The 15,610-nt window shown below is 38.3% G+C and overlaps 2 protein-coding genes across 3 annotated transcripts in view; one reads left to right on the plus strand and one right to left on the minus strand.

Moving 5' to 3' along the window:
- Nucleotides 1–4,584, minus strand: part of wdr27 (WD repeat domain 27) — a 49,669-nt gene extending 45,085 nt beyond the window's left edge. The window contains exons 1-8 of the mRNA XM_049600445.1: nt 4,241–4,584; nt 3,622–3,763; nt 3,235–3,359; nt 2,836–2,949; nt 2,652–2,703; nt 2,240–2,310; nt 2,030–2,144; nt 1,181–1,283 (exon numbers count right to left, since the gene is read on the minus strand). Of these exons, the coding sequence (XP_049456402.1) occupies nt 1,181–1,283; nt 2,030–2,144; nt 2,240–2,310; nt 2,652–2,703; nt 2,836–2,949; nt 3,235–3,359; nt 3,622–3,763; nt 4,241–4,378 (860 nt within the window). The 5' untranslated portion in view covers nt 4,379–4,584. The remainder of the gene's footprint in view (nt 1–1,180; nt 1,284–2,029; nt 2,145–2,239; nt 2,311–2,651; nt 2,704–2,835; nt 2,950–3,234; nt 3,360–3,621; nt 3,764–4,240) is intronic.
- A 1,800-nt stretch (nt 4,585–6,384) lies between these two features.
- Nucleotides 6,385–15,610, plus strand: part of psme4a (proteasome activator subunit 4a) — a 30,516-nt gene continuing 21,290 nt past the window's right edge. Inside the window, exons 1-6 of one of the 2 annotated variants that reach the window (XM_049601020.1) lie at nt 6,385–7,056; nt 8,329–8,469; nt 8,722–8,838; nt 10,689–10,745; nt 12,246–12,290; nt 14,220–14,369. In XM_049601020.1, coding sequence (XP_049456977.1) covers nt 6,860–7,056; nt 8,329–8,469; nt 8,722–8,838; nt 10,689–10,745; nt 12,246–12,290; nt 14,220–14,369 — 707 coding nt within the window. In that variant the 5' untranslated portion in view covers nt 6,385–6,859. The remainder of the gene's footprint in view (nt 7,057–8,328; nt 8,470–8,721; nt 8,839–10,688; nt 10,746–12,245; nt 12,291–14,219; nt 14,370–15,610) is intronic. The other variant, XM_049601021.1, reaches the window with a different exon arrangement.

Below are 15,610 nucleotides of genomic sequence, written 5' to 3' on the forward strand. Positions count from 1 at the left end.
AGAAATTATTGTTTTAAAAACAATTTGAAGTATCAGGAGGACCATTTTTTGTCCTTGGGCATATCATACACTGATAATCTTTTGTACTTTATTTTAATAGTAAACAGACTTTTGTGAGGTGTGTACCCAACTCTTCCAGCTGCATATTTATTACGTTAATGTACCTGAGGAAAATTGTTTAAATTGTTAAAGCCAATAAAATAGAATCTAGGAAAATGTATTTGATAAATTAGACTGGATAACATGTTTGTTTGGGTCAAAGTAAAGATGTAGATGATGTAAAAACTGCTCTGAGATCATATGCTTTCCTTAGAACAAGAAGGAATCAACGTCCATTTCATTCCAGTGGTTCACAAAACACACAGACAGTTATGTCTGTGCTTTTTAAGTGCCTGCTTCCTGTCATAACATCAAATGTTTTAACAGCCTGAAACAGTTTATCCTACAAGCCTGCAAAGTTTCCTGTGATGTGTGAAGTTTCCTCTGACGTTTTCTGTCACTGTGTGGACACGTGCAGCAAGTAGCCCATAAAAGATGTGGCGTTTAGTTCACGAATGATTTCCAGACTTGTGTGACAGTATGACATGTAGTTTTAATGGCAGAAATGTGCAGCTATGTATTGCTTTTTCATGACAACTGTGTTTTGAATTGCTTTTGTAATACTTTCCTGGATCACGTACAATTTTTTACCTTGTGGAAATAGGAACAAAATTGAGCCCCTGAGAATGGCCAGAGTGTTGACAGTATCATGTCTTGCTTCAACATTAAGATTCCTTGTCACAAATGAGGTAAAACAGTTCTTCCTCGTGGTTAAGTCACATGATAGGGTCCATTAATCATATTTGAACACTTGAGAGTGAGGTCTCTATGCTGATACTTTAAAGTCCACCTTGGAGCATGTGACTTTTCCCTATGCATTCATCCATCCATCCATCCATCCATCCGTCCATCCATCGTGTAACTGCTTTTTTTTAGGCTTGCCAATTCAAAGGAAATGTTCCTGGACGTCAGACAACATTAACAAATAGCATCAGGTTATCAGTTCTGTAATTACTACAGCTAAACACAATCTATGTAGTATTGCCCATCGCTGGGTGAGGAGTATCCTGTGGTAACCAGGCCCAGAAAACAAAAACAAGTTTCTCAGTATTTATGAATTCTACAAAGATTATTCACTTACTTTTCACGATCACTCCTGGTGCCAGTGAATGAGCAACAAAGAGCCATTCTGAGGACAGGTTTTGAAGGCTCTACGTTATCTACAGCTGATCGTTCTGCCAACTCTGGAAGAAAATATCAAAACAGAAGTGTAAAAATAATTAATTCTAACTGATATTTTCCTTCAGTCGTGTTGCTGAAAAGAGATAAAGGATTTATGAAATCGAATTTGACCAAAATCATTTACAAAGCCTATAGTAGATATACTCTCTCTGCATTCCCAATGGCATACTTTTTCTTTACAACTTCATCCTAACACTGACCCTCCAAACTTTGACCCTCTTGCTTAACATTATTACTTAACATTACCTTGGAGATACAAAAGTGTTCAAGTTGAGTTTAACTTTTAAGTTATAACGGCAAACCTTGTAAATTCTAGCATGCAGTATTATATTCACACACAAAAAAAACCCCATCATATATAAACAATTCCTATGCCTAATATTACTGTCTATTCAACTGGTCATTAGTCACTTGAATGTGCTGTCATCTGTCATTGTAGCTACTGTCAGCTGTCAATAAGCTGTGATCTATTTTCAGCTCAGTCGATGTTACGTTTCTTCCACGGCACAAAGGATTGTGGGTCAGAATAGCCAAAAGAGCATGCTGGCTTGCACACTGCAAAATGCAACAGGATGCAGTAAGACATTGTGTATTTTTGGCATACTGCATTTGACATACTATGTTTTGGAACATACTGAATTCTTTTCTGTCATATTCAATAGTAGGACAGTGTAGTAAACAGTGTGGCAGTATGGAAAACTGGAACGCACAGAGCCTCACTGTTTGTTTAACAGACCAGTGACGTCACCTGCTTGATGGCTCACAGTCCCTTTGTGCATTTGATGTCTTTTTTCCATCTTCTGGAGGTCCATTTTGGTCACCAGGTCACACTTGTGGTCATCAGGGAGAGAAAAGCACCACAGCTAAACCAAACAGGTAGAGTTGTGTTACACAACGTGTGGAATTTCTTCTCTGATAGTGATTACGAGCTATTGGTCTGTGTGCCTCAGTGACTAACCTGTCCATCAACTGAGCCAGTGATAAGGTGCTTGTTCTGCTCCAAAAACAACACACTGAGCAGTGGAAAGGCTAAAGAATTGACGAGAGAGAGAATAGGATATTTTCAATCATTTTGCAAGGCAGCAGCCACCATATAAAACATGACACTAATTATTTTATTTATTACTCCTACAGTTTGAACAGATTGTAGTCAGACCGCACCATTACTTAAAGATATAAATATGTATGCTTGTAGTTATATCACACACTAACGGATCCCAATTTCATAGAGATCACACTAATTCTGCTATCTCTGCTATACAAAGTCAATGAACTCATGCCTTTATGTGCATGAATGTCAAATGAATGATTAATGTTGTATACAGGGAAATTAATTTCCTCCAGCAAGATTTGTAACAGTGATATCATACCGGAAAGCACAAAAGACTGGTAGCAAACAGCTTCGGTTTTTAAATCCCACACCTGAAAAGAGACATTGACAAATACTTTCTAGTTATTTAAACTCAGTTACAGGGTGTGCAGTATTTGGCATTTGGTATAAATCATAAGTGTGAATATTTTTGAGTGTATCATTTGGGAATTATAATTCAGTACCTTAAAAGTGCGGTCCTCTGATGTGGTAACAAGAATGTCTTTATTCCAGGGACAGAACTCTGCGGATGTTAAAGGTCCAAGATGGCTGGTCAAAGCAGAGATCACATCATGCTCCTATTGTGGAAAACAACAATAAAACTTGGATAAGGTGGAGTGGCCTGTAATCGCTATAAAACCATTATGATCACACAATATCACATATCTTTTAATAAGGATCCATTCTGACACATTTCCAATAACTCATAGGAAAATGCAACAAAGTACGTTATTTAGGTACAGTATTTGCAATCCATGAAAGTAATCGATAGTCACATACTGAGCCAACATATGAGCCCAAATGTATTCTGTGAATGTTTATGTGCACCAAGGAAAACTGTAAAAATGTGCAATATCTTGTACCTTTGAGCTGAGAATATATACAGTTGTTCCTGAGCATGCTGCCACTCGTTGATCAGAGAAGCAGAATGAAAGGTGGACGACTTCACCCAGTAAAGTCCCGATAACTCTTCCCGCTGCAACTTTACCTGCAAACAAATCAATTAGTCTGTTTATATTCAAAGCAGATGAAGTTCATGACCACAGTAAACATAAGTGACCTATCTGGTAATATTTCACTAGGTGGCAGGCTTGTTAAGATTTTCACTCAGGCAAATGATCATGCTTGGTGCAGCATACATGATATGACATGTGCCACAGGGTTGCTCCATAATTAAGCAGAGAAGACAACTGACCACATTTGGACTCTTTATTTCAATGCAATGCAGACATACAGAATTATTTCCTCACCTGCCTGTGTTTTCTTCTGGCACAGTTCAATATCCCAGACAATGATATAGTCAGCAGAGGCAGAGCAGAGGAGAACAGGTCCACTTCGTTTCCCAAAGGTCATGGCAGTGATGTCACCATGGTGGCCAGTTAGCAGCAGAGGCTGGGGAAAAACACTCATTAACAATACATTATGATGAGCTCATTGTATCTGTGGCTCCTAGATGATTGATGTTTGAAGTCATTAAGAAGGTCATTTTCTCCATCTTAAAAAAAAAAAAAAAAAGAAATATAAATTTAATCACCAGACCTACACTGATAAACACTTTATTGTTTTCCCAGATTGTGGCCTAGTTTGTAAATATTAAGTATTACTTTTGTCAGAATTTTAAAATAATGCGTCATATGACATATAACATTCAGCCTATATTTACAAAACAAATAGGCTGTAGCTAATGTTAAAAATAATGTAAAAAGGCATGTTCAGATACACAATACACATGAGGACTAATACTAACCTAGTTATCCCTCACTACAAGTGCAGTGTAGCTAGCATAGCTAGCTAACGTTAGCTAATGACATTCCTAATAAAAAATAAAACTTAGAGAGTGTTTTATGCAAACAAGTAACAAAAACAAACCTGCTGCTCTACGTCCATGATACTGTAAATCAATATTTCCTTGCCATGCATTGGTATAGCACAATAAGAGTGACAACATGCTAGCTGACAGCGTGACAGGAGTCTATCACAAGTTAAACTGAGCTTCTCAATCACCATCTTTTCTCCTGTCAGAAAAAACGTCGGTGTAGTGCGTTGCCGCCAACGAATATAGCGTTAATTAACTTCGAAAACGCGGAATAATCTTTAACCACATGCTGTATTTCATTTACTTCTGTTTTATAAGAGATACGTAGGGCTAAAGTTACAAGGAGAGGTAGTTTCTTCTTCGCCCAAGTTTCAGGTGGACATGGACAGACGCCGGTTGCTAGGACACCGACGTCTACATCAATTTCCGTTACAACAGATCGTCTATAACAAAGCGACATTTCACACACAAGTTAAAAAACTAACCTTGTAAAGGTAAATGTGCGCTACCTCTCAGCTTGTTTCTTTGATAAGATAAGCATCATCAGCACTTCAGTTATTTTGAATGTTTTCAGTATTACACTTTACTAGGCCTGGGAGTACACTTATTTGTTTTGAGTAGCGGTGAATTATTTGACCTCACTGGTAATTGGAAGTACGGTCAGAGTGAGACTCTGTATCAGATTAATGTCTTCTTGCTTCTTGTATCTCTGCATTTGACCACAAGATGGCGCCCACTGCTCACCTGTAGTACCTGTAAAGTGGCATTTTATCTTCTATACCATACAGTAGCCTAATGAGAATGTATTTTCTGTTTATTTTCCATTAGAGTTCCATCATCAGACTGTAATTTGTGCCGTTTGTACTTTGTTATCAGTGTTATTAAGTTCAAAATTCGTTACCGAAAGGTTTATTAAAAGACTACAGTAACTAAATTAAAATCATAATATATATGGAACAAAAAAAGAAAGTACTGCAAAATATGTCTTTCTCTCTGAGGAGTGGGGGAGTGTGTTAATTGTATTATTATCATCTTTATAAGTAATGACAATACAGCAATACTCTGCAATTATTCTTTTTATGATCAATTTTTTATTGGCCATGTTTTCCTTTTCCTTTTTTTTTTTAAACAAAAAACCACAAGAAAACGAACATTAATACAAGACACAAAAACAATAAGGATACACCAATGACAAAAAAACACAAGAACCACAAAAACTTATATAAGCATACACAGACATGCATGCACCATGCATACGGGCCACTGACATCTCCATACTAGCCAAGTGCACTACTGAGGATACCCATTTTTGAAAAGACAAGATGTGAGGAGCTTTCCATTTTGTTTTTTGTCCTTGTCTTGTCTCTGCAATTATTCAACTGTCCTATATTCTTCCCACTCATGACTGTTTAACCACCCCTGAATGTATATGTAACATTTATTGCACACATTGTATAATGTATATATTCTTATTCCTACTAATGGATATATTGAGTTGTATTTTGTAGCGTTGTACAGATAATTTATATTTCTAACTCTACATACTAGTTTTATACAGTGTATTGTAGCATAAGGCACATATTTTTCTTTATATAAATATATTTCACATTCTTTACATAATCAGCACATTGTACATATTTTATATTTTATCTATTTTACATACCAGTGTTGATATTGCAGTACATTGCATATATCTTATTTTATATTTTTTACATACCTCTTGCTTATACTTCTTATTTCTACTTCTCAAATTCTCTAAGCTTTACATGAAAGTTATGCCCCCCAGGGTCAATAAAGTATGTCTGATTCTGATTAAATTACATTACATGCTTGTGTGCATGTATGTGTTTTGTGATTAACTTATTGTTTGCAGTCACAGTTCATAGTAACAGTTAGTCAAGAATAACTAACTCCAGTAAAATGCCCGGTGAAATATTTTTTTCCTAAATAATTAATACTTCCTGAGCAGCTATTCCAGCCGAAACAAACAGCAAATGAACGTTACAGTAGTATAAAGGGCTTCAGAGGACACGGGGTCCTGGGCCTTAAGTGGATTTCAAGTTATCCTGTTTAAAGGATAAACAGTTATAAAAAGCATGAATGGAGAGGGGGATGCTGGGAAATGCAGTTCTCCCTGCAGCTAGCGGATATGACGGCGGTGTTGTGTAGCTTGTAGCTGGGTGTCGTCTGCCGTCTGCTTTGCCGTAGTTGGATGAATCAGTCGACGTTGACAGTCCTTGGGATATGACTGTGCTTTTGTAGTAGAGAGCTAACTTTAGCTAGACCTTTAGCTGGTCGTCAGGTTTGTAGGATTACGTTAGCCGAAAGAGAGGAATTCGAGTGCCAACGCGTTCTCGGGACAAACTCGTGTTTTTCGTTAGCCTTAATATTTTTAAAAGATGGCACCGGTAACGTTAATGTTTTCTGGTAAAGGAAGCTAACTTAACTTAAGCTAGATGGCTAGCTAGCGTGTCATCAACTTGTGAATCCCATAACTTAGTCACTGTGTGGGCCATAACAACCTTAACGATTCATCGGAGCGGGTAGCTAGCTGGGGAATAGCTAGCCGATATATTAGCCAAGTAGCGAAACAGCGTGAAACAGAAAGAAGTTAAACAAAGTAACGTTTAAATTTGCTAGCATAGTGAGGCTAGCCGGTTGGATTTTATAATATGAAAAAGGCGCAGTCTGACAAATTGGGGTTTGTTCCTCAAAAAGACATCGTATACAACAAACTTCTGCCGTACGCAGATAGGCTAGATGATGAGTCCAATGATATTTTGAGCAAAATAAAGGGAAACTTGTGCCGAGCTGTTCAGCTCAGAGAAATATGGCCCGGCGTGCTCTTTTGGACAAGGAAACTTTCCACGTAAGTAACTAGCTTATCTTTGGGACCCTCACGTAAAATTGATGTTAACAGTTGTTGATAACCTCGTGACGTTTTCAGTCCCTAGTCTCTTCAAGTAACCAAACTTTTGCGTAACATATCTTCTTGTGCAACATTTCTCTGTGTACTTTATGTATTTGTCTGAAGGGTATCATTGACGATGTGATGTTTGCAAGTCTAAGTAGTCACAACTGTAATATTTTACACTCTAGTCAATGGCAGACTCGGAAACTCCTCTAAAAGCCTGTATTGTTTTATTACCTAACGTCGGTTTGTTATGTTTTATGGGTGAAGTGTTACCTAAGTGTTCGCTGTTTATTCTTTGAAACTACAAACTACCCAGTGTTTCTGATTAGAGACGGGCTGGGTTTCATAATCGGGGCAATAGAAGTCAAATACACAACCTGACCCAGGCAGTCCAGCACAATAATAGGCCATTACATATGCAATTGAAAATGTCAAAGCTGGCCACAACACCACTTGATGTTTTCTCTTTGAATAAGCCAGTCAGGTGACAACAACAAATATCTCAAAATGGCAATAACAAATTCTGATTTAATGGACTCATGAGTTTCCTGTGAAGCTGATAACACCCAGCTGATATGCAGTGTCATTTCTGTTGAGAGTAGTATCATGGGTCATCTGTTGAATGTTTCCTGCTTATCAAAGAAGTCCAGGCAAACTTGTTTATAATAACTTTACTGGAGACAGTAAATCACACAATCATATGTTACCCCCCTCTTTGCATTTATCTTTTATCTACTTGGTTACGTGTCACATTGTGCCAGGGAAAATATTGTCAACATAACAGCGGCTTACTGAGAGTGCTGTTTCATTTTGTTGTACTTGGTTGCTGGGCTGTCTTTAATCCGTTTCAGTCCCCAATGTTGGCGCACTGCTCTGTCCAAGAGTGAGTCACTGCCGGCTCAGAGAGATGGAAAGTTTAGCCTGCTGTGGGGTTGACCCAGATTCTGTTCACTGGTATTTTGGCATTTTAACAATGATGCAAACATTTTGCAATGGTCAATTTTAAAGGTCTCAACAATGCTTATTCAGCTTTAGTCGTGTTATTTTAAAAAATGAACCTGCGTTTGCTTTAACATTTGGATATCTGAGTTTATAACAATGTTCCCTTTTTTTTCCCCATGAGTGAACATTAGCAGCTTATATTTGTGCTGCTCAATGCGGCGCTGACCACTTGTTATGCAGGTTGAAACTGGAGCAGTTATCCCTAAATCTGTACTTCCTATCTAGGTACATGAGACTGTACGGCCGGAAGTTCAGTAAAGAAGACCATGTGCTGTTCATCAAGTTGCTCTATGAGCTAGTGACGATCCCCAAACTGGAGATCAGCATGATGCAGGGCCTTGCACGGCTTCTTATCAACCTCCTCAAGTAAGAGTGGCCCTATTTGTTCTACTCAACAACTTGTACACATGTTCAGCATGCAGTTATGTGACACTTAAAACTGTACACATTGTTTTTTGTTTTCTCCAGGAGTTAAATTAGAGGCTAAACAAATGCTGCAACTTCACCATTGTTAATAACTTCTGATCTTATAGATTTTTTTCATAGGGTAAAGCTGTGCGATGAGCTAATTTCTGTATGTTTATTCTCATCTATCTGCATGTCTGATTTATCTTACAGGAAAAGAGAACTACTGTCGAGGGAGGACCTTGAGTTGAGGTGGAGACCACTGTATGAGCTGCATGACAGGATTCTTTTCTCCAAGACGGAGCATCTGGGCCTCAACTGGTTTCCCAAGTATGCCTCTGTTCTTTACGGCTTGAGTTGATATTAATAGTTTTTTAGAAGCTTGCTTCATCATAGAATTGTGGAAATGCTATTGACATATCCAGTGAGGAAGGCACGTTCACTCCATTCATATTTTGCACATTCGATGGTTGTGTAGTACATCAGATAATGTTTATAAGCCACACTTGAAAATGAAGTATTTTCATTTTTATTTTCTTCACCTCCATGTGAGTAGTCAGCAGTCATTGAGCTTCAGCAGAACCTCTGCAGTGCTTTTTTTGTCCTGCAAATTAAAATACTCGGATTTTGATGATAGCAAAGTAGTAATAACCGAACAATCCTTTTGGCATGTCTATACCTTCCTATGTGGAAAACAGAACATATCACGGGACTGACTTCCTGTGGACTAGAAAAGCTAATGTTGATATAAGCAAGAAGGAAATCCCTTGAATTGAAATGTCTTAGTTGGTAAGTTTTATTTAAGGGAACAGTGTGTAAGATTTAAGGGGATTTTTTTTTTTTTTTTTTTTTTACCAGAAGCCAAATTATCAACAGAGGTCTCTTCCTCTCAAAAACAAAGCGACCCTGTGATTTAACCCGGTGAACACACGGAATAAAGTAGTTTCATGTTTTTAAAAAAAGGGTCTTTCCGACACTCCTGTGATGGAGGGGCTGACGCAAAAATGTGAATGGTCCTACCTAGAACCAGTGTTTGGTATGTCCGTTCTGGGTTACTGTAGAAACATGGCTGTGTAACATGGCGATCTACATGGACAAGGACCTGTTCCCTATGTAGATATAAATGGCTTATTCTAAGGTAACAAAAACAGAAGGGTTCTTATTTTGAAGGCGATTAGGTGATAATACACCAAAGAAAACATATTCATTATATTCCATTTCTGCCAATATATCCCCCTAAGTCCCACACGCTGGACCTTTAGTATTGGCACAGACCATAAACAGGAAGTTACTTCCTTGTAGGGGTCAGCATTATTAAACAATACATTGCTTACCATTTCCTAATTGTCCAGATTGCTATTAGAGTATTACACAAAGGCACATCAGTTTACTTGGGTTTGCTGCCTTTTTAATTCAAATGATGAAGTTTTCCAATAATGTATCCACCACCAATGATACAATATCGAAATGAATAGCTGCTATAACATTTTGAGACTCTAGGTTATGTAATAACAAGGTAGTACATCGTTTGTTGTGTTAATTCTGTCCTTTGACAACTCAGCTGTAATGAAATGTACACACAGAATTCTCCAGTCACTCTAGATACATACTATAGATATATTTGTAAGTTAAGGGGAAGTAGTACCTTGAGCCAACTTTTGTTACTATTATTCGTCTCAGTAGTTTGAATAACATCGTACAGCGTTTGTGTAAATGGACCAGTTGTTTGAGGAACAAGAGGAGCATTTTTTGTGCCACATAACTTTCATAACTGTACTTTTTTTTTTTTTAAAAGAAGGAGCAATGTCCACTATGACGTTTGTACACAGTTTTGGAGGGAACTTTATTTGGTGGTTTACCCTTGTGCAACACCCTTAGAAATTCCCTATGAAGTAGCAAGCAGTGCGAGGTGCTCTTTTATGGTGCTATGGGAACATTGTGTAGTAATCACTGAAATGCCTTTCAAGCGCATCACTTTGACATGACAGCTGATGACAGCAAGCTGCTTTGGCTGATTGCCTGCTCACCTCTTTCTAAACTACACTAATGCACACAAAACATGATACTCTTACTTGATAAATTGTGTAAGGTAATGCATAGTATTTTCATACTTTTGAGTGATTGGCACTTTGTCTTGTGCTGAATGTGTTCTTTATGCCTTTGTCTCCTTTCACATTCAGTTCTCCACGGCCTCGTTCATCCTCTAAACTCGTAATGCTAAAATTGGTTCAGAGGTGGTAAGGACAATACTTCTCTTTGTGTTTTACTTTGAATTCATCCTTTGAGGCACTTACTTGTTTTTGTTTTATGATTTTTTTTTTTATACATTGCATGTTAAAACAAAAACTGGACACCCCATATACAGCTGGTGACAGAGGGGAAAATAAAGTCTTGAGCAATGTTAACATTTCACTCATATTGGAGACTGTCGCACTGCAGCTAACAAGATCCCCCTATCCCCCATATCACCTATAAGAGAGTGTTAAAGACTGTGTAGTTTCTTTCTATTTATAGAGGATTATGTGGCAGTAATATACAGTAGAGGCAAAATGATGGTTACCATATTAAGAGGTAATACAGTTTATGATTTATATGATATATAACATTTATTACTCCATAAGCTCAGCAGTGGCATTAGTATTAGTATATATGATCTCTCAATAAATATCGTTAGGAGGTTTTTGCTGTTACTCATCACTCCTCTGTGCTGTGAAGTTAGCCATATCTGCGCTACTACACAGCATTTTCAGGAGTCATGGAGGAGTGCGAGCTCTTGTCACGTTTCCACCCTTCCTGGAATGCAATGGTGTGAACGTGAGGGTTCAAATACAAAGGTCATAGTGTAGTTTGGGGTTCCTCCTGCCTGAATGTCTGACCACTTTGCAACCGGACACTCAGTTTGACTAGTTTTTGTCGCTGGTGGATTTGCAGTGCATGAGTTTGACCCTGGTTTGTGGCCTGTGTGTTGTGAGCTTACAGTGCTACACATTGGGCTAGGCCCATACATTTAGATAGTTGCAATTTGGCTTGAAGAGTGCTTGTCAGCCATGATTCAGCTGTTTTTTATGGGTATAAATGTGGAGAATGATGGCTACAAAGAGACTTGAATGATGTGGAGATAAGCGACCAGTTGTTGAGTGGGATTGGCAGGGCATTTCCAACAAGGCATGGCTTGAGCTTGCATGCAAGCAGATTGGTGGGATTGCAGGCGGGGAGCTCCAAAGCTGTGGTTATATCGGTCCCAAGCTTTCAACACCGTTATGTGACCACTCAGTCCTGCCTTTGCAGTCTATATGTGAAGGTAGTCATGCCAGGAATTTGTGATGTTTAAGACATTTTATTATTAGCTGTAAATCCTAAACAAGCTTTAACAACGTGTTAAAGTAGTGATGGAAAGTGACATGTTAAGCATGAATAGTTAGTGAAAAAATTGACATACAAATGTGTATATTAGCATGAGGCCAGCCAGGAAGGTCAACCACTGTCAGCAGCAATTAGTGTATTTATTTTTAGTGAAGTGGTTACAGCCTGTTAATGATGCAGTATTGCAATTATTACACACACCAGATCCTAAGACTTTGTCATTCACTGTACACTGATCAGGCCGGCGTGTAAACAAGTTTCTGTGTGCATGCAATCAAAGTCAAGTTGCATTGGTGTGAAGATTGTTTAACATCAGTCTGTCAGTGGTTGATTTGACATGCCATGACGATCCTCTTTAATTTTGTTTATTACAGCTCCGTGGAAAGTGTGCTGAAAACACTTGTGAAAAGCTGCAGACCGTAAGTACATCTCAATAATTTGTCATGTATGTGTTTATTAGTGTTTCTTCTTTTTAAATTTAGGCTCTGAAGAGTGTTAGTAACATACTGGGAATCACCTTTTATCATCATTCATTCATAGTCATTAGTCTTGAATTTGAATTTGAGAAGTCTTAATTGCCACAGATATTTTATCTGATATAATTTATTCATCTTTAATAACATTTTGTAAAAATGAGTCAAGCTCTTCTGTGTGAAAGTCCAAATTTCTGATGTTACAAATCTTTAAACCTACTACTTAACTTAATACTGTCTTTTTACTTTACACTTGCATTTACCTGTTGGCAAAATGTGAATTAACATAACTTATTCTAATAACCAAATTCCTATATAAAACAGGTCTCTACATGGGACCACATATACTACTTACCTTCACACTTACTTGTAGTGCTTGAATAGAGCAAAACAATAGAATAAAACAATTATTTGTCCTAAAATCAGTCTTAAATTTGGTTAAAAATAATTTAAAAAAGGATCTTAAAAAGCATTTTGTTTAAGTGTCTGATATCTGTAGACACCCTGTATTGATTTTAATAAGTTGACAATATGCTTAATAACAACAACAAGATATACAAAACTACAATTATGTAAAGCTGAGCTGATAGGAGAGAAACCCCCTAAATGTTGGTTATATTTTGGATACTGTTGTGGATAAAGAATCTGAATGTTGTATGTTAGACTTTTCTGAATTGCTTCATCATTCCAAAGCTTTGCTGTCACCAGCAGTTCTTGATTGTTTGCACCCTACTCAAGCATATGTCTTTGGTGAACCCTAGGACTCGTCCCTCAGTTTGCACTTAGGCAGATAATCCTATTATCTCATCTAATTCTGTCTTGTGTGAGGGTTTCCTGCCACTGTGACAAGGGAGAGTGACTTGTGGTTAGCTGCTGAGACGCTGTGGATCAGCGGTCAGGCAGAGGAAGTGGGTGGGTTGGAAGTGACAATTTTTTTTCAAGGTCTTTGGTGGATGTGGAATCGCCAAGGAGGTTATGTGACCTGAAATAACCTGCCGGGTTTACACAAGCACGTTATGAACCGTGAAAATCCCCCTGTGGGTCAATGATCCCAGCGGAACCACTGGATTTACCCTAACAGCTAAAAATGTGCCAGATGTATGACTTGTAATCTCCCATTTGTGGAACAGTAAAATTTCAGTAGCTGCTGGTTCATGTGTATTTCAGTCTTCTGTCTCTTAATGTGAGCGTAAAAGTTGTATGATATTGCTTTGAAGCTACATAAGGTCTTAGTCTTACTACTTTATATGAATGTAGCCCAGGTTTTTCTAATGTGTTGCTACTTGTAACGATGCATCTCGACTGAATGTCATCTAAAGTTCGTATTTGGCCAAAATATATCTTTGCCTTTCATCAGTGTTTGAGTCCCAACTTCCAAGTCCAACATAGCATCAGCAAACCAAGCTCAGTAACACAGCACCACAACTAGAACTTCATCGCTTCATTACAAACGCTAAAAAAACTTGCGACCAGTTCAGCATTTGTCTTGTAGTGCGTCGCGCCAGGCAGCAGCTACAAATGTCAGGCATCAGTTTGTAGCTTCCTGTCACCGGCCTCTATTGAACATGACTTGTAGCCTGTTGCTGTGTCGCTCATAGTGTGAACACAGGATTAAAGTCTGACAGTAAAGTCTGGTTGTCAGTCTCTAGCATCTGATGTGTGTGTTGAGGTGTGTGAGGATGTGATTTGTAAGGAACCTAAGAGTCTTGTGCCACATTGTAGCACTCTAAGCTGCTCTGCTGGTTGGTATACTCCAAGTGTCCATATATACCTGTTCATAAGCTGGTGAATGATATTAGTAACATTCCCATCATCACCCATCCTTTGCGTCATTTTACAAAAAAAGGCTCATTGATATTCTCTTTTTGTTCATAGATACTTTTCAGAGTCTGCTACTCAGGAGATGCTGGATGAGTGGAGGCCACTCCTCTGTCCCTTCGATGTCACCATGCAAAGAGCAATCAGCTACTTTGAGCTCTTCCTACCTACGACTCTGCCTCCTGAGCTGCACCACAAGGGGTTCAAGTAAGAAACTTCTCATCCTCTCCTACGTATGATTGAGAGCCAACATATCCCTCCAGTCTGAACGCAGTTCAGCTAGTTAGCCTTGAGATCCGGTAAAGAATAGCTTGGCTTCTGAGATAAATGAATGACAAGCAACGTGTCAGCCATATATAAAGGCAGAGGGTCACGACTCAGACGTCATGACTGAAAGCTGTTCATGGCTGGCATAATGAAATAAGTGCCTCTGTGAATATGTGAGGGGGAGTAACGCATAGTGAGACATTCAATTCAGTGCTATAAAAGAGAATCAAGATCCAGTTCCAGGTTCCAATGTGAGAGTATAAAACCCACATTGATTCCTATTGCTGAATCTCAGTATTTAAAAATGAATAAAACACATTTTTGCATTCATTACCATATTGTCTGGTTTTCCATTCCTCCCACATCATCACACCACAGCGCAGAGATGTGGTGAGTGATTTCTTAGGTCTCGTAACACAGGCGGAGCATCCTTTAAATGCTGCTGCCTACCTAATGCCTTAACAATGTTGCAGAGTGCTGACCAGATGCATCCTTTCATGGTCACTGACGATCCTAAAACATTCACTCCCACCAGGGGAACAAAGCACTTGAGTCTTCCAGGATCATGACAGTGACTTGGGTGTACTTTTCACATCTCAGCCCAATAGATCATACTTTGGGATGAGCAGCAGTTGTAAGCAGTAATGCTGAGCCAAAACTGTGAGCTGTTGCATGTACATAAATTCCTAAAAATGAAGGTGTTTCTGGAAGCAAAGAGAGTGCTAACTGTGGTTACTTTTTATTTCACAAGTCAATAATTTGTTTATCAGTTTCCTGTAAAGAGCTAAGTGGTTTCATAATAATCAAAAAGGTAATGGGGATTTCCTTGAAAGAACTGCTGGATTTCAAACTTAAGTAAATATTCACTAATCATCATTTATTTGTTTCAGGAAACTTTTCCTGCATTTAATTGTATGCTAGCCCATAGATGCATCTCACAAGTTAGCATTTTCACTTGGCCTGTATAGTGCACTGACTAAAAACTAAAAAAATTATTGGTCCTAATTGATTGTAAGCTTACCAATTGAATACTATAATGTATATTCCTGATAATTAAAATCAACTTATTCAGAATTATGGTGTCATAACATACATATCAAGCATTTTTTATGCAGTCACACCTACAGTATTACCTGGTTTCTTTTTGGCTCACGGTGTGCATCTCATGGCCATAGCTTCTT

Source organism: Epinephelus fuscoguttatus, linkage group LG16, assembly GCF_011397635.1.
Source record: "Epinephelus fuscoguttatus linkage group LG16, E.fuscoguttatus.final_Chr_v1".
NCBI classification, from domain to species: Eukaryota; Metazoa; Chordata; class Actinopteri; order Perciformes; family Serranidae; genus Epinephelus; species Epinephelus fuscoguttatus.